The sequence below is a fragment of the Sturnus vulgaris genome, chromosome 3, assembly GCF_052056855.1.
Source record: "Sturnus vulgaris isolate bStuVul1 chromosome 3, bStuVul1.hap1, whole genome shotgun sequence".
NCBI classification, from domain to species: Eukaryota; Metazoa; Chordata; class Aves; order Passeriformes; family Sturnidae; genus Sturnus; species Sturnus vulgaris.
In genome coordinates, this window is record NC_142245.1 from 28,553,487 (window position 1) to 28,572,829 (window position 19,343).

Sequence of the window (19,343 nt, forward strand, 5' to 3'; positions counted from 1 at the left end):
AAAGGAAGTATGTAGCATCTTTCTCCCTTCCCTTGTCCTTGTAAGTCTGCATTCACACAATGCTGCATTCCCTGTTTCCTCCCTTTCATCTGCTGCCCCACTGAAAGGTAAAGTTCAGAAAGTGTGGAAGATACTGAGTTGGGTTTTCTTCCTTCCCACACCCTTAGGATATTGCCCTAGTCAAGGTTCCAGTGTACAGTGTCTTGGGAATATTATACCAAGATCCCTTACCCATAATGTCCAGAGGGGTTGTTTTTGATGGGAAGGACAATGTGCTTGATGGCAGCATTCAAGACAGCAGGGTGATGTAGCTTGACTTGTTCTCCAATTTCTGTATGCATTTGCATAAGATTTACAAGCACCAGAAGTATATGTACAGAATGGTGCATGTCTATGTGCAAGTTGTCCTTGAGGGGTTATTAGTAATTCTTGTTGGTTTAGCTAATGAGCAGCAAACTAAACACAAAAATCCAGATATTTTCATGCAGTAGTGGTCTCTTACAGACTTGAATCATTGATTTCCTTAGGCCTTAGTATCTTTAGCTGAGGATTCAATCATGTACCTCTCACATGAATAATCTTTATACCCATGAGTAGTCCTCATGAAGCTGATCAAATCCACGCTGAAAAATTATGACTGAGGAAGATTTACTCTTGCAAGGGGAGCTGCAAGCCCGAGACTGTAGAGAGTACATTGGAAAACAGACAAATAACTAGTTCAGCCATTTGGATTGCATTTGGATCCCAAGCTGTGCTTTGGCTCTTACACTTGAAAACCCAAGATGTGATAGCTTTAGAGGCTTTTGATAGGCTTTAGCCATAAAAGCCTAAACAAAACAAATTGCTTAGGTTTTGCTTTTAAAAACTCTAGTATGTATTTCACTGCTATTCCCAGCAGGACTTTTTTTTTCCTTTCTCAAAAGATATATCATGAAGTATTTTTTATTTGGAAATACTACTGGAAGGTAACAAGAATCAGCTTGGTATCTGCATTTTTAGACTGGATTCACTGACCCAGGAAGCCCCTTGTATTTAGCAAATTGCAGCAGTATCAGCTAACAAATATGTAAAATATTCTGGGTAGGGCTTGCAGAGGAACTTAAGGGGAATTCTTATCTGTGAGACTTGGACAAAGATATTCTTAGGGCCTCTGCAAAAGGAAATGCTGTATTTACACAAAGCTGAGAGCTGTTGCACCCAGTACTCTTTTACTGGTTCAATCAGTAGGTAATTGCCTACACAATTAAATGGCACTTCAGCTGCATTTGTCTGGCCTGTTTCTTGGCTTTGTAATCTTACTGTGACTCTGACAGACTAAAAAGTCTTTCAGGGCCCAGTATTTTATCCCCAGCAGCTATTCATATGCCCTGTTCAAGTCCCTTGTCTTCTCTCTGACAAACTGGTGCCTCTGCAATCTCACAACCAATTGTTCCTCTCAGCATTTTTGTCACCAGTTAGTTCCCCCGTCTCAACTATGTTTCAAAAACATGGGCAGTAGATGTCCTGCTGTCAGCCTTTCCAGGGCTGTATGTAGAAAGCAAATCATCTGGCTGCTATCCCTTCCATGGTGCATGGAAAAACTTTCTTGGCTGAAGGCTTTGTACTGCAGCTGTTAAAGGGCATGTAATTTTCATCTCTTGTCCAGGATAACAAAGCCATCGGGAGTGGTTGTTTTGCACAATGCATTATACTGAATTTTCATCCTGGGGTTTTCCAATTTTTTTCACCTGCCCTTAGATTAGGAGTACAGTTCATTAGTCAATGTTTCAGCATGTGCCTGAACAGTGATTCCGTGGTGGTGGCTGCTGCATTGAGGTAGCACTGATCTCATGGCAGTAATATTTGGAAGTGCAGCTACCTTATTGCTGCAAACACCAGGAGTAAGACAGAGCTGTCTATATAGTTCCACCAGCAGCTCCGGGCCAGGGCACTTACATTTGGGTCAATCCTGTCTATGTAAGGCTGAGGCATAGGATAGATAATTTAATTTTCCCCTGTATCTGTCACTACATGATAGTCTCAAATGAGTTATCAGTGTGGAAACCAGTATGGAAGACAAGGGAGGCCCATTCAAGGATGGAGATTGGTGCAGTCCAGTGCCCAAGAATTCAGAGTGCATTAGCAGAAACCATTATGTTTGATCCCAAAGCCCAAGTAATAAAAGGTTATTTAGCTATTGTAAATATGATTGCTGTTATGATGAATGACAGTAAGTGGCTCTCAGTCTTAGGTTGTTAGCTGGGAAAGACAAGACTTGGTTTATGTTTTGCTGTTGTTTTCTGTGAACAATCAGAACAGAACAATCGTGTTTAAAACCAAATAGCAGTCCCAGGCTAATTCTTCTGCTAGATCAATGCAGATTCAAGGGAATTCTGTGCAATCTCTACCAAAGGACTCATCAGACTGAAAGATGGGGGCATCCACACCAGTTATGTCTCTCTGACAGCCTGCTTCCTGGTAGGAATATTGTCCAAAGGCTGGGCTGCAGGCCTGGAAGTGTGCCAGAAAAAGTAGCCAGGGCAGTCACTTTTCCTTTCGGCATTTCATCCCTTAATGGATGATGAGAGGAGATATCATCACCACTGATCCTTGGGGGATGGCAGGCTGTGTGGTGACAGGAAGGCTCAGGAGATCTGTGTTAAGTGATTTTTTTGTTAGGCACATGATTTTTTTTTTGTGAGTTTCTCTTTGTACAGCCTCTCCTGTGAGGACAGAAGTCTAGTAGAAGAACAGAGCAGAGGTTCCCTGTTTCATAAAGCAGTGCTATCTGGTAGCTTTTATCTTCCTCCTCTTTTTGAACAGAGGAAAGGTGGAAGGGGAGAAAATAAGCCCTTTGAAATGAAAAGATAAAAGAAATTAGCACCCAGGTGGAAGGTGGTAATTGGTCTGTTTCAAGAGGATCAGCACAGTAGATCTGTCAACAAATTACTCTGCAGAGAAGCCCAAGAGATGGTGGTTCTTTCTGGGTATGGGTCTGCTAGTGGGCCTCCTCTGGTCTGACTTCTAGCTGCCACCATGTTTCTTGTCCAGTGATTTGCAAAGACTCCCTATAGCCAAATAAACTAAATACCAGCATGTGCCCTGGAGCCCCTGCTGGGCAGTCTCTGAGCTTCCTGTCCATTGCAGTGGGGCGGGTGTTAATACATTCAATAAGCTGATTTCTCATAACTGGAAACCTTGATTTTTCACTTCCCATGGCAGCTAAGCTATTGCCTGCTTTGAGGGGAACGTTTCTCCACTGAGAGATGTCCAGGTAACACAGTTTTGTTTTTTTACAGTGGCTCTGAGAAAGGAAGTAGTGTGACTGAAACACCAGTCATCAAAAAGCATAATGGACTGCATCTCACTCTCCCAGATGCTCATGACACTGATTCTGGTAAGGAAATAAGATTTGTGCTTTCCTGTCCTAAACATGTGCTTTTGTGAGAGATGAATGTTTCATTTTCTGTGGAGAGGGTGGTGGGTCTGTGCATGTGTGTGTTGCTGGGCTGCTGGTCAGGAGGTCCAGTCTGCCTCCATGGCCAGCTCTGCTGTAGAATGTGTCACTGTGGTTTGCCTGTACCTTGGCTTCCCCATGCATAACACAGAGAGGAGTTTCTGCTTTCTTTCACAAAGCTCTCTGAGATGTATAATTTTTTTTATATTATTTTATTCCTTCCCTCCCTCAGCCTGCCTCCCCATTTAACTCATTTTAGATGTCCTGATCAAGCCAGCTGCTATTGTTGGTTTTGGAAGCTGAGAGTGTCAATTCCTATTAGATGGTGATTTGCTTTGGGATTTGTGCATAAACCTTGTGATGCTTTATTATATGGTAAATACATATTCACAGTAACAGATACAGTCAGATGGAAATAACTGAAACATCAAAGCTGATCTTGGAAGTAAAGGGGAAAGGAAGTTTTCAGAGAGCACTGTTGACTTATGATTTTTGTCGTAAGTCTCTTGATATTTGGTACTTCTTTAAAATCCTAGCTCAAAATAAGATGATGATATGAGAAACCTGCCTTTAACTTGGAGGGTTTTTTAGGCAATCAAATACCTATCCTTGTGGATGTAGAAGAAACACTTGCAGAGAAAGCGAACCTCAAACTCAGAAACTGGACAAGAAAAAAAAAAACTAACACACAAATCTCATGGATCTCTAGGGAATTAGGGTTTGTCTGAGTCTTAATTGTACTGTATGCCATGGTGCTGCCTGCCAGAAAGGGCAAATTAATGTAAAGTACAAGCTTTGAATCAGCTTTTCATGCACTTAAAGTGATTTGCTCTGAACGCAGTTTGATTTTAGTCAAGAAATACATTCCTCCTCCAATTTGAGAATCCAGGTTTCCATGCTAACATGGTTGCCCCCACAATGGATGCAAGAATGGAGCTCGTACTGAAATTGTACCACCCACCTCAGTGTGGGGCTGGCACTGGCTGGTTTCAGCAGGGCTCTGTGTCTCCCTTCTCTGCAGGCTCTGGGTGCTGCTGTTCTCCATCTGCAGAAGGGAAGCAGCTGGGTCTGCTGTCCCTGTTGGGAGCCTCTTTGAAGACAGTAGTGGGTGAAATTGGAGGGTACAGCTGTAGCCCCTCTTGCCCTTGTGCTTCCCCAGAGCTGGGGCTGTGGCTGTGGCTGCTTTGAAGGAGGGAGGAGGTCTGATATTTCTGCATTGCTGTGGAACAGGCAGTGCTGTCTGCTGTGAAATCCCCTGGGAGCATGCAGCAGCATCGCTGCGCTGCGCAGGCGCTCTGTCATCTCTGGGCTCATCACTGAAGGGTGGGGGTTACTGTGCCCGGGTTTGACACTGGCCTCTCCCTCAGCTACACCACAATAAGATTATTTGCTGTGCCAGAATTTTAGGTTTGCTGCCAGAAAGATTAATTCCTCTTTATTTTCTTCATCTTCTCCTAACTGAAGCAGTGTTCCTAACTAAATTCACTGATATCAGTCAGCTGCCTTGCTGTTTCATTCTTTTTCTGATTTAGTCTTATCTTATAATGCTTTTGCCTGAAGTGATTTAGGCTTGGGAGTTCTGTGGTTCTTATAAGCCTAGTAAATCTAATGAGCAACATTTCTATCTTGATAATAGTTTTCTCTTAAGTGCAAAATATTAAACTTGGTCTTTTTGGTCTTAAACCACCCTAGAATAGTGCTTTAAAATTATTTGGATAGATTGTATGGCTTATGTGCAGAGCTCATCACAACAAAATCAGTTTGTTATTTCATGAGTTATTTCCAAAATGTGTGGAGGGGTTTATTGTAAAATGTGAAGTTTATATTCTGTCTAGGAGAGCTGTTAAATAGAGAAAGAGACTGCACTAAAATTACAAATTGATATGATATCTTCGTATGCCAACATTTGCATGTATTTTGAGGCATGACATTAAAGTTCTGCGAGACAGGGTTTGTCGGGAGATTTTTTTCCCAGTTTCTTTAGGAGGAGATAGCTTATAATGAGATGTTCAGATATTTTTTATTTTAATGCTGCTTGAAGCTTTTCCATCTCCCTCCACCACCCTGAGGTCAGAGTCATGCCACTGTTGCACAGGCTGATCTCCTCTGTCAAGGTCATGTGTTAGAGGTAAACTCTTTTGTGGATCCAGTAGCCATCAGCCCACCCCCAGGGACACCGTATTGCTTGCCTGAGATTCAGAGATGTGACTGAGCCCCTTTCAGTCCAGAAGGGCCACGCTGGCAAAAACCTCTTTGAGAGTTTATTTGGTCAGGCAGGCTTTAAGGAGAACTGCTGTGAGCATCCCAGCAGAGATGGACAAGAACAGCAGTGGCAAAAGTGGAGTATGGGCTGGTTTGGAGAGAGCCTGATCATCTGGCATATATGTGTCTAGAGCAAGGAGTGTATCTGTGTCTGAGGCCAAGCAGGAGTGGCATAGTCTCTGCTTAAAATATTTTGCTTCCTCTTGTAGACTGGAAAAGAAGGAAAAGAAAGTAAACATCAAAGGACTGGAATGCCAAGGGATGTTAAATGCAAAGAGCCTCCATGTAAATTGCTAAGTAACTTGGGTCTCATTTGTCTGGCTGTGCAGATGCCCACTGCACTGGGCAGGATCAGTCTCAGTCTCAAATTCCCCTGTTGGCAACTACAGGGCTAATGAAGATAAGATGAGGAGCAGCTAACTTGGGTTTCTTTGAGAGCAGCTATGCTGTTATATTCCTGTGAGGTCTGCTTTGTGAAGGAAGGATGCTTTAGTAGATTCTAACTGGATCTACTTAGGCAGTGTGTGAACCTCTCCAGAATGCACAAAGGTGCCCTATGATGATTTAGTTTTCTTGGATTGATTTGCAAGGAAATGAGGATTTCCCTTTCCCTTCCCCACGGAGTTCTGTGAGGATGTGAATAAGACACCAGCCTATCTGCCCTCCCAGTGCAAATAGCCCAGCATTACATTTGGGTGCTTGCAAGAAGCACAGCTCCATGAAGCCTCTCTGGGAGAGGGCAGCCTTGGCAGAAAAATACGGTACTGAAACTTGCATTCAAAGCATGCTAATATAAGAATCTGGTTAGGCTAACTGCACAGTCCAGAAAGGACATGTAATTTTTCCAAATTTGCCAATCTAGAAGGCAGGAAGTCTGTCCTAACTTCAAAGCTCTGCTAATAACCTCACTAACTGTTCATGTGTCCATTTTCTTGTCTCTGCACTGCAGCGAAGCTGTCTGTGTTTTGGATGACTGGGGATAAATGCTTGGTAGTTTTCCCTGTGTCAAACAGCTCTAGTCTGACTTGATTTCTAGGAGTTTTAGCGAAATTCTCACCAGTGGAGATACGGATTGGGGAGAGGAGTGTGAGTGGGCAAGGAGGGGGAGGAATCTCGTGCAGTGAAACAGGCTGAAGGTGGATCAGTTAAATAAACTGATAAATACAATAAATTCTCCATGCAAAGCTAAATGGCTTTTACCCATACCCTTAAAGCTGTAATTGCTACATTACTGCACTGTCATCTCTTGGAACATTAGATCAGGAATGTCTTTGAAAATATGTAGGAATTCAAGAAATGCATCTGGGAAGAACACATTTGCATTTTCCAAGGGGGCCGTGGGAGGCGCCTGCTGCAGGGCTGTTTTGAAGTTCTCCTGCTTGAAATGAATGACATTAGTTAGTGATGAGATAATAGGACAAATATTTCCCATAGCAGTTCTGGGCCTGGAGTTGCACTTGTGGTCTCTCCCAAGCCCTGACATGCTCACCTCGGGTTAAGCAGAAGCTGCAGCCATGTCCTGCCTCGCAGAGCACAGGTGCTTGGCACGGCAGGGTGAAGCAGAAATGTGCCTTTCCTCGTGCCTGGCAGGAGACTGGGTCCCTGCTCAGCATCCCGAGCAGAGATGGCCAGGAGACCATGGCTGGGGACCACAGGGTGATGTGTTGGTCTGCTGGTGAGGAGGTGTGGTTTGGCAACCCTCTCTCTCTCGAGCACACTCCAGCTGGAAAAGCATCCCTCTCAGAGAGACCATTAAGTGCATATGCCCCGTGGCTGCAGGAGAGAAAAAGAGAAAAAGCGGGATTTTAACTCCAGGATCTTGTGGTTTATGAGGTCAGCCTGTAAGGGTAGATTCAAGAGTAATGCTAATCAACACAAGTGCTTCAGTCACAGCAGCTCTCCAGAGAAAGAGCTTATCAACCATAAAATCACATTAAAACTTATGTATATTAAAATATTTATTTCTCAAAGCTTTACAAGGACAGCTCTGAAATAGCAGTTTGTAGCTTCTTATTTTTTTATCACCATCTTGATACCCCTGTGAGAGGTTGGCTCACCAGTATAATCCCACTTGCTGTACTGGAGAACGTGGTTTCTGACCATGCAGCCCTCTTGGGAAAAGCTTTTGATGTGATGTTTTGTCCCAGAGGTGTGGACGCCAAATGCTTCATTCTTGCGTAAATGTTACAGTGCATACTAAAGGTTAATGTAGTCAAAGCTCTGAACTCTCTGCTTCCCAAGGTTAAATGAAAAACCACCCTGCCTCTAAATCAGTAGAACAATATTGATGTCACTTGAAATGTGTGTGCTATGTGAGTAAGGCTAAGCTACCTTGTAATGCTGTATAAATTTTTTACCTTAGTGGGGCACATTTTGTAATTGTATGATGACCGTGCTTATAAAATGGGTATTTGTGGAAAATATTTGATGCTAGACTTCTGCTTCTCAAATGAGCAAAATATGGTTGCCTCCTTGACGAATGCTAAGCAGACCTTTATAAAATTACTGTCTGTCTCTTAGTTTGCTTGTTTGAGCTACAGCCCTTGGATAGTTTAGTGGGGGTTTTTCTCAGTGAATTAACCTTTTATAAAACATGCTTCTCCAGTTTGTTATGCCAGAATTCAGCAGAGTTCTTATTACATAAAACCAATGCAGTGAGTGGAGGATCAGACCTGCTGCCGTAACAAGTCAAAGAAATACCATAAATAAGTATAAAATACATTATTGTTTGTTTGATTCATAGGATCACAGCGAGCCTCTTCCCTTGCTGCATCAAGACTGGAACAGGCCATGTCTGAAATAACTATGCAGAGTAGCACAATGAAGCAGGGACCTGTGAAGCTGTGGACAACCCTTGAACAAATTTGGCTACAAGCTGGTAAGTCCTGAGCTACCTGGAGCTGCTCTTTCCCTCCAGTGGTGAATCACATGACATAAGTATTAACAGAGTAGTTGAAGTCATTCCTTGAAAATTACTCTATCCCAGCAGAAAATCTGCCTGTCTATCCCAGATGGTTTTTGACACACCACTTATTTGATTTTGACCCCAAAAAATACTGTAGTAGTGTGATTTTTCAACTCACTTTTGTTTTTCCAAAACACACAGAAAACTTTAGTCATCACTATAATATGCTTTTCGAAAAGGAGGGTAGATAGTTCTTCATTAACAAATGGTAGTGCATAAGGACAATTATTTCCATTCTCCTTTTACTAAATGCTTCCCTGTAATAAGACTGGGCCAACCATGTCTTAAATGTGATTTAAGCATTCCAATCTTTGCTGAAGTTTAAGTGAAAATTACTAGAAAGAGCATGTTCTCCACTCTGTCCTTGACTGTTTGAACTTCCCAGGTTCTTGTAGGTTGAGTATCAGTTTGAGACACTTATGCAAAGATGCTACAACAGAACATACAAGGGAAAAATAATGAGGAGAGACTACCCACAAGCAGTCTCCAAATCCATGGAGGAGTTTTATGTAGGACATTTATTGAGGAACAGAGTTGCCCAGCACGTTCTGCTGTTTGCATTCCAGTGTTTCAGAACTGATAGAGTTCCAACCCTGTAATTTTGTTTTTAGGAGACAAAGTTTTTCTTCCATAACTGGGCCCCCAGTTGCACACTTGGAACTACCTTTAAGTGCTGTGATTGCTTATTAGATGTCTCACCATTCTCAATGAAGAAAGAAAAGTCGAACCCCCTGGAAAGCTGCTGATAGTTTTCTGTTCTTTGTGCAGGGGAACCTTTCAAATTCTCATTTCACTAATCTATGCAGTTGACAGTTGTCACATAAGACCTGGCAGTCTCACCCTGCTTCTCAGCAAAGATTTTCGTAGGTGTTTTTGTTGGTATTTTCCTACCAATTAGACTTTAGTTCTATAATGAAATATATTACATTGTTTTTGCTGCAATTTGATTAATATTGACAAAAGAAGTCACCTTATAGAATGCATCATCCTTTAAGTTAATCACGTGTTCACCTTAATGACTTGTGTGGATGTAGATTTCAGTGATATGCTTTGGGCTTCAAAATCACCAGCAAGATTTTGCCTTACTCAGTTTATACTCCTGATTTAAGGCTGCAGAAAAGGCTGGTGGGAAGCAAAATAGATGGAGTTTATTATGATGAGAAGTCAGGTGTCTGTTGTCCATCATCCTGCAGAAAGCTCTAGGCAGTTTACATTTTTGCTGTTGTCTGAGAAGACAAAAGCAGTAAAGACCTAGTACTTGCTATGAATTGCTATGATTGCTTTTCAGTGGGAATAGAGTGCCTTTCTGAAAGGTGTTAATTAATTCTTTTAGATATAATTTTTTTTACAAGCTGTAACTTTTCTCTCATCATTTTTAAGCCTTTGTTCTGCTTCATGCTTACTTTTAGCTGGGCTTGATTCAGGATTGATATTTTGAAAACATGTGCTGTGACTGCTTTGTAATTTCATTACTGAAGTCAGTTATTGTTATGGATGCAGTTTAATGAGCTCCTGCTGAGGTACTGGCCATTCTCTTCTCACAGTAGTGTGCAATCTGCAACATTCTGGTATCCTGAGGGATGAAGAGAGATGCAGTATTTTGGGGTAGTCTTTGCTCTCTCCAGAGAAGGGCACAGTGCCTGAATAATTAGAAGACTTCTTGGAAGTGGGTTAGTGAAGGGAATAATCCAAAGGGTGTCACTGACCTTCACTACTAGGATCTTTCCCATCTGAAAGGAAGGGAAAGGAGGAACAAGTATACTTGTAAGAAGTAACTTCCAAAACAGAGATATTTCATAGACAACAAATTAAACAGAAATGCATGGATCGAGGACATTCTGGTAGTCAGGTTGTTTTGCATTACAGCTCACCCCAAAATTAATGGCTGTGGAAATCAACAGGCAATTAGTGTAACATTCTGATGCCTGCATATGGAGTCACTTGATATTCATGCAAGGCCTGCCATCAGTATGCTGTAGATTTTTATCAGATTTAGCTTGGACTTGTCCTTTTTCAATCAGTGACTCATCTTGTGACTCCAGGCAAGTTGCCTAACTTCTTCATACCTCAGTGTCCTCTCTCCAAAGGGAAAAAATGTTAATCTGCCTTTGGGAAGTGGCTCGTGTGTTGTTGTTTTTGTTGTCATTAACACTTCGACCTTTTTAGCATTACTCATAAATCCTTAGATAAAGTTATTACAATTTCCTAACCTCATACTACAGTAAATTTATAACAAAGCATCCATCCTCAGACACTCAGAGGACACAGCTGGCCACATCTCTGTGCACAGGAGTGGATTGAGGGTGCCAGGTTGCAATTTTGTCTGGGTTCCATTAGAGCCATTACAGCTGCCATGTCTCCTCATATCCCAGGACATGAAATTTAATGGTACCAGCCAGCTGGTCCAATTAGAACTTTGTGCAATGAGATTGGGAAGAGGCACACAAAACCAGCTACCCCACAGCTATATGTAAGGGCTACATGCTCTTACAGCCCTCCAGCAGCCAGGCCACAAAGCCAGCACATACACTTGCAAAAGGGACTGTTAGGGAGGGATAGCTATCCAGTGATGCTTACATGGGAGAATCCTTACTGTATCATCCTCCAGCTGCAGCAGGAGTTCCTGCTTTGTAGAGAAGTGTCCTCGGTCCCTCCAAGCTGGAGACCCCTTGTTCTCTAATGGGTTTCACAATTAGCTTATGAGAAAATGCATGTTCCCTTAACAGTGGCTGAAGGGAAGGCTGTGAACCCCATGCAAATAGTTAATCCCTTTTGTACTGTGATAGATACTTGTTTCACCCATAAGAGAGCATACACTTAGTGATTTTATCTGTAACTTTTCTGGGTTTGTGACCAGCACAGCTTTGTAGGGAAGACAATAAAGCCCCATCTTTGGATGTGTAGCTGCTAAATCAAAATGTGTTGCACTGTAACAGATGCTGTACCTTGTCTTTCCCTGCAGCAATGCCTAGTGATCTTTGGCAAGCTAATTTTTGTAGCCTCCTGTAAGCAAAGGGCTGCTTGATGGATCTGTGGTCTCTCCTTCAAGCTTCAAAATAAAACTGAGAATTCTCACTGTTAATCTCATATCCAGCCACCTCTTACAGGAACACCTGGGAGTACAGTCGTCTGCAGCATGGAGCTCGACACATTTCCTTAGTGGGTTTCCATAGCTTCCTGTTTTCTGCACAGGTGGTCACAGCTTTGGAAGAGTAGTGTGCTGTCCTCAAAGACTAGAGATGTCCCCTGCAGCAGGCATGCTTGGAATACTAATAGGCATATTCTGTTTCCAGGTGTTCTGCAGCAAAGACTGTTAACACAGCTTGTCTGGTCCCTTTTAACAATAACCCCCCTGCTCCTCTTGAATGTAATGGCTGGTTAAAAAGAGTCATCTCGGAACACTTTAACATTTATGAGCCTAAACATTATTCTTGGCCCCATGTCTGAGAAACAGCTCATTTCAGGGAGTACTTAGGAACAGTGCTACAGTGCACATGCTGTGGTGGTGCAGCTCCAGGAGAGGTGGTCATTATGCAATCGTTAATGTTCATTTCTCCTCTTTGTTCTACTTTTCATGGCTGAGAGCTTGAATTCAAGTTTGAGAAGAGGCAAGGAGCTTCGGTGGCACTGGTAAAGCTTGTTAACTCCTCCCTCTTCCTGCAGGAAGAGCTGCAAGGGGAATCCTACAGATTACTAGTGCTAATATTTCTAACAGTCAGGCCAGTACTCCTCCTTTTTGTTTAGAAAATAAGAGTCATGCTGTTTGGCTTAGGAAAATACACTTGAAATCGTTCAAATTTATGACCAAAATTTACCTTCATTTGGCATTTTTATAAGATCACTTTTGACCCAGAGAGCAAAGCATGTCAGTATTGGAAAGAAATAGTGTTAATAGTTCTAGGCTAACTGGAATGATTTCTTATCTGAAGTATGTGTGATTATATTTCCAGGCAGTATTAACCGTATGCTCTATTTATACAGGCCATTTTAGAATGCTACAAACCCATTTTAATTAGAATTCTAATATTCTAGCTCCTGTTACTGTATTATTTTAAGCTTTACTTTTAACTACAAGGTCCACTTTGTTTGTCTTTACTAGTAGTTTATATCTGACAATTTAGCTTCTTGACTAACCCAATACTTTACCAAATATGGCCACTCACAGCAAAGTAGGTCTGGTAATTTGATCTAAGTTTGGCTAAATGCCTGCTAAGCTCAGCCTATGAACCTCACCAGGTAGACCCTAAGGCTGATTTAAAGGAGCATTTAGAGAAAAATTATGAGAATACTGTTCTGTGTTCTCACAGTGGGGCTGCAGTGGGCTACCTGCTGTCTCAGGAACATGCTAAAGTTTAACCTAGGAAGAATAGTTTATACTGAACATGCTACAAACAAGAAATGCAAAGAGAGCCAGTGCAGCAGAGAACAGTGAGCTAATGGAAAAACATCTGCTCCCCCGAGTTATGTACAGCAGGAACCTTTTTTTTTTCCCCTTTGCAAAACACTTGTGATTTATTTATTTTATTCCATATGGGCCAGTTCCTGGGAAAAAGCTGTCTTAGAGGAGATGGACTTTGTTCCACGAGAAAGTGTTGTTGGGGCCAGGGGGGCTGAAGCCTCCAAGGCACTGCTCTGCAGCCATGGAACTGGATCCAGGCCCTCCCCAGCCAGGCTGCCCCTCTGCTCTCCCAGCACAGCCTGCACATGGGCACTTTGGGGTTCTTCCTTCTCCAAGCTTTTAGCAGTCCTAAACCCCCACAAGTTATTAGCTCTGATATTAAAGATGTTAATCAGGTGTGGGAGACATGTTTATTGATACTGCCAGAATAGCTGGATCTGATCCTGTCCTGTAATACAGCACTGGTTGTTGAACCAATTCTAGTACTTTCCTTTATTTTTTTTAAGTGCTTTCAAATTTTTTAGAATTTCAAGTTTAGAACTTCCCAGTTCAATGCTTGAGTTCTTGAGCTCCATAAATGCTGCTAATTTTTGTGTCTCTCTGCAGTGACACAAAGCACTGTGAAAAGCTGGAGCCTGGTGAGGGGGATCAGGAGAGAGTCCTTTATTATACTTCCATTTTTGAGGAGAAGATGGCTCCCCTGCAGTATTTACTTACTAGGAGGGATTAGGAGCACTTCAACTGGTGATAGAAATGGTAAAGTGAGCTGGTTTTGTCCCCTTTGAAATGAAGTTAAGAAGCCAGCAGTAGTTCTGCTGAACCTCCTGGCTCAGCAAGCTCTCTTCTAGACTTGTGGTAAAGACTAAAGACCACCAAATTCCCCATTTCTCTTCATCTGAGCATCCTCAAGAGGAATTAATCTACACCCTCCAGTTTGGTTTATTTTATTTTCTGTCAACAATGAATTTAAAAAGTCAAAAGGATTCTTGCAGCCTTATGTCAGAACACAGCATTTGAGATTTCCTCCTCCATTCCTGAGCTTCTGCATGTTTCTCATTGCTGGAGCAGGATGCAAAACTTTGTGGACTGGTAGTTCTTTGGCATGGACAATCTTCAAAGAGCATATATCATTTCTCAGAATTTGGGACCTGCAAACATTCACGTGTGTCTTGAGCACTCACTTGTGAAGGAAACAGGCAGCAGTTACCAATGCCTTTTGTTAAGCATTCTGTAGAAGATTTGCCAAGAGATGGAGAGAAACCTGTTGAAGTCCCAGAGAGTGACTGAGGGTACCTCAGTACCACAGTACTGAGCATTTCCTCAGCTGCTCAGTAAGTTTGGACAAGTGATAAAATATACACAGTGGTGAAGAAGGAGGCAGGACATTCGTTCATATCAGAGACAGAAAATAGGAATTTATACTTGACTGGGCTGTTAGTCATGTTTTGACTGCAGCATTTAGTATAGAAGGTAGCTTGTGGCACTTCTCTGCTGCTTCCAAAAGCTTTGACTCTAATGCTGCATTTGTAAATAAAGAAGCTTGGTGGTCATTTCAGGCCCTGTGAGACCTGAAGCTTGGGAATTTAAAGCTAGTCCTTGGAATTCAGTTTGCATGCAAAGAGAGGATGTAAATCTGTTGAGTCATGCAGAAGAGCAAGTGGCTGAGTTCAGGTGTATGAGAACAAGCAGCAGTTTCTGTACTTCATTTCTGTATCAAACGTTCGCTTCAAATGAAATTTTTGTAGTCAGGATATGCCTTGAGGAATCTTCTGTCTAATCTGCCACGAATTGTCAAGCTGCTGCATGCAGGGTGGTGTCATAGCATGGAACAATGACTAAAGCTCACCTGCCAGCAAGGAAAGGCAGTGGGGGAACTCTTTGTCATGGTAATAGCTCAGTAGTCACTGCTGATGGCAGAGCTGTCTCAGAGTGGGTCTTTCCAGCTGGCTAAGGGCTCCTGCAGTAACAAGCATTAATAACTCCTGAAGGCAGATGATGTGGAGCAGAAATCACCTTCAACACACCCTCACAGGTGCTCTCACCTTCTTAAGTGTGAAGGGCTGCTCTGCACTGTGCATCCTGGTGGGCATTTGGCTGTTACCCTGGCCATGTCACTATGCAGTAGCATTTTTGGGGTGGATGAGAGTAGAGTGCTTTACAGCATCAGGCACACACAACCAAGCAATGTATGTGGAACAGTCTACTTTGTGGGGGTTAAGTGCTGCCTCTTGGATAACACCAAATGTGGTTCACAAGCAACACAATTTTAACTTTTGTGCTGTTCACATTGCAGAAAAACATTTCAAATCTGTTTGGTTTCTTTAGGCTAGAATTAAAATTGTTGCTGCAGTGACAAGCACTGTCACTCTTGACACTGCTTTAAAATGGGGAATAGAGTCAGTGTTGAAGGTGATGTTGAACAGCTCTGTTTCTCAGACAACAGTGTGATGCAGATGTGACTGGATTACACTGTTGTTACACCCCTGATGGACTCCCTAAAAGAACTCTGCAAATAATTTTCTCTTGGACAAAATCAAATAGCTGACTGTAGGACAGCTAGCTTTTTCAGTGTTCTGGGAATTGCTCTTGGTCTGTGCATTTGTTAGGGGTCTTTGGAGAGCAAGTAGATTATATACTTCTGGCAATTTTCTCTTGATTAAGGATCTTCACTGTAGATGAGCTTAAATGCTAACAGAAATAGCTGAAAGAGCTAGGAGCTTGTATTAGAAGTTAATAATAATCTCAGTGCAGAGGTGTGCTGCTCTCAGGGACTGGGCCCAGCATTAAAAGGGGTGCATTGGTCCAGTTGCAAGTCCAGAGAGAAGAGGCCATAGCCACAAGACAATAGTTGTTTGGAAGAACAGCAGAATAGGTTGGATTGTATGGCAAGAGAGCACAAATGGGAAACATAAAGTAGATCTGAGAAGGGAATGAATCGTGCTAGGCTGAACCTTGAAGTCAGCTGGATAGCTGTTAATGTGCTCAGTGCAGGTACAGGCTTCAATAACTGAAAGAAAGGAGAGAGTGAACTATTCCACCTGTCTTGGCCCACCCATGCTGTGCACTGTCTCTTACCTGTAAATAAGAGTGCTGAAATACTCCCTCATGTCATTCACACTCAGAGTCTCTGTCTACTCCAGAGAGAATAGAAGAGTGGTACATCCAGGATCATCATCTCTCTGCTCAGTAGAATTCAGGGAGCTTTTAGGTTAAAACAGAATGTAAATCTGTAAATTTATTTAAGTTTTTATGGAGATGGTGTTAAGTGAGAGAGAGCAAGAAAGCTTGGTTGTAGATTCAAAGCTCTGAAGAGTGTCAGTACCAAGAACAATGTAGTACAATAATGAGAGGTGCATGAATGGTTTCCTTGAAGCATTGGCCCTTTTGCAGGATAAGAATTACAGATATTAGATACCTGTGTCAGCATGACAAGGTATTCTCTGCTTTGTAGTGGAACTGGATGCCAAGTCTCTGTAACAGAACTTCCTCACAAGGGTTGCTAATTTAGTTAGATGTTATTTACAGCAAAATTAGGTTATATAAGGAGATAGGCTGATTAATCCAATGCTCAGGAAGCTGCTAACCTAGGTAACATGAAAGCAGGTGTTTCAGTACTTCCAGTGCCACTGAGGGTTTTACCATGGTAAATTTAATAGGTCCTTGTTTTTTGGGTTTGATTTCTGCCTCTAGCTGTGTTTTTATTCCATGTTACATAAGCATATCTTGTTAATCTGTAAATAAAATGAGCGTGTAATAGAAGTGAAAAATGAGTTTACAGAAAACACTTTTTAGTATAGGCCTAAATGATGTCTTTTAATGTCTATTTTTAGCTGGATTGCTAAAAATTTTTGCACTCCTTTCCTTTTGTAACCAAAAGGCCCCCCTCTCATTCTTTTTTATGCAAATTAGGCCTCCCACACCATTAAATCATTTTTATTGGCTATTGAGCCTGCAAAGAAACGGACTGAACTTTAATATGCTACATTACCATACCATAAAATACAATTTGTAGTTCTTATTTAGATTCTGTGTTGCTGCACTTTGTCTAAATAATTGTTATTACTGAAGAAGATTTACAGGCACCACAGAAAGAATAAGTACTCTCTAGTTTGCATGCATTGAAACACCGGCCATGCATGATTTCACAGCTAAACCCACTTGCTCCCAGTTCTGTTCTGAAATGAAACAAGGCACATGATGCTCTTAGTTGCTAATAGAATTTTTAGTATGGCAGTATCCAGAACTTTTGCTGACTGCAAACAGTGCCAGAATTTCACCCCTTCTTTTGTGCTGCTGAGTTTGTGCAAACTTTGGGGATGGAGCGTTCATCTTCAGGCTGTGTGTTGTGGCTTTGCACATCCCCAGGCTCATTAATGCCACATGCATGGCATCAGCTGCTATGCAGCACTTGGCAGGAAAACGCTCTGTTCCTTGGAAGTGCAAGGAAAATACTGTCCTTTCACCAATTCTTGTATAAGGCTGTACACATATTCGGTTTGACAAGGTGTATGTCCTTGCTTTCTGATATTACAGATAGCTGCAGCCTCTTGGAGCCAAGGGAAGGGATGCATGCAGAGATTTTATGATTAACCAGAAAGAAATGCATATGAGTCATTCTGAAAGAGTATAACTCTTCTGAAGGAACTCATATTTTGCTCATGTTGACAACATTGGAGAATGACATTTATCTTGTACCACAACCTAGGGATGGCTGAGAAATATTCAAGCATTTTCTCAACAGTGTCTCACCCTTCTTCTAGGAGGGTCACCTCAGTGGAAGTAGTAGGGTGGAAGGGTATTCAGCTATGCTGTCTCTTCACTGCAGAATCATTTTTGGTGTGCCAGTAGAAATGCCATTTGTGATCCCAGTCTGATATCAGATAGGCCAAGGTGGAGCCTTCCCATGGCCAGGCAGGGGACTGCCTTTGAGATGCTTCCCTGCTCACCTCTGGCAAGCTCCACGTCACCATGCCAAGTCCCCACAGGCATCTGGGTCTCCCAGTGTGTTGAAATTGCAGAGTTTCAAAGCTATTCAAGAGGAATTTTCACTCTAATTTCTCCCCTCACAGAGACTTCCTGAGAATATTCACTGCCTTAAAAAGTCAGGACATTTAAGGTTATGTCTAATTTCAGAATAGTTTTTCTAAATCTGGAGCCTGAATTAGTAATTTTGAATTGGACTCTTGAACTGTCAATACTTACTGCATGACATCAGTTAAAAAAAAAGAGAGAGACAGAGTTTTTGCAGGGAGAACATGTAGAACACGGGTTATGGATCAAAGAGCAATGCCTGCTGTATGAAGAGAATTGCCTATATACATGCTTCCATATATGTGTATATGCACATATATAAAAACAGTTTCCCTTTTCAATTACATGTGGCAGTGAAAACTGAGTATCACTTTTGACCTTTTGAAATAATTTAATATCCAATAAATCTAGAATTAGAATAGAATATTTCAGTTGGAAGGGACCTACAACAATTATCCAGTCCAACACCACAATCATCTAGTCCAAATCCTGAGAAATGTTAAAGTTCAACCATGAGATATGTTATGAAATTTATCATGAGAAATTTTTTTATTAACAAGTTGACATTCAAGCACGTAAGTGTGCCTGTTACATATTTTTTCTAAGAAAACCACTGAGATAGTTGCAGATAGCTCAAGAAAGTAAATGAGCAGTCTCTTGCAAGAGCTGTATTTGTTTTTCTATCATGTATGAGGATGTAAATGGGTGAATACACAATATAAATAAGTCTATATTATAAGAGCCTTTTGATTTTAACAGTCTCTGAAAAATTAATAGACAGTTGTCTCATAAATTTGCCAAATAAGCAGAGAAAAACACTTTTAATCATCTTTTTAAATGGGAAGATACTCCACTAAGTAAGTTACCTAGTGTCCAGCTTAGATGTATCCTATTACTCTGACATTTCTTAAGTTCTTAGTAGACAGTGATGGCTTATTCTATTCTTTTTTTCTCCCCCAGATTATTTGGAAATACCTGTGATGACTCCAAGTAGCTCCCAACCCTGCTTCCATAGGGCTCTGCACTAAATAGTTCAGCACTATTTACTTTCCCTGGGGAGGAATCCTTAAGGACTCTGTTAGGAGACCACCCAAAGGTGTACATGAACATCTGTATGGATCCCTTAGCATTAGGAAAAGATACATTCAGTGAATCCAGTTGTGATAATAAGCACTAACCATAGTACCAAGCATTGTGCACGATCATGGCCTCATCTTTTAATATGCTTAAGGCAGATGATATATAATTAG

At 41.8% G+C, this 19,343-nt stretch overlaps 1 protein-coding gene and 1 long non-coding RNA gene across 11 annotated transcripts in view; one reads left to right on the forward strand and one right to left on the reverse strand.

Moving 5' to 3' along the window:
- Positions 1-19,343, forward strand: part of TTC7A (tetratricopeptide repeat domain 7A) — a 210,488-nt gene that overhangs the window by 153,950 nt on the left and 37,195 nt on the right. For all 10 annotated transcript variants that reach the window (XM_088162812.1, XM_088162811.1, XM_088162813.1 and 7 more), the window contains 2 exons: positions 3,279-3,376; positions 8,442-8,576. In XM_088162812.1, coding sequence (XP_088018938.1) covers positions 3,279-3,376; positions 8,442-8,576 — 233 coding nt within the window. The remainder of the gene's footprint in view (positions 1-3,278; positions 3,377-8,441; positions 8,577-19,343) is intronic.
- Positions 3,786-19,343, reverse strand: part of LOC148224250 (uncharacterized) — a 55,669-nt gene continuing 40,111 nt past the window's right edge. The window contains exon 2 of the long non-coding RNA XR_015802815.1: positions 3,786-7,471. This is a non-coding gene — a long non-coding RNA (uncharacterized LOC148224250). The remainder of the gene's footprint in view (positions 7,472-19,343) is intronic.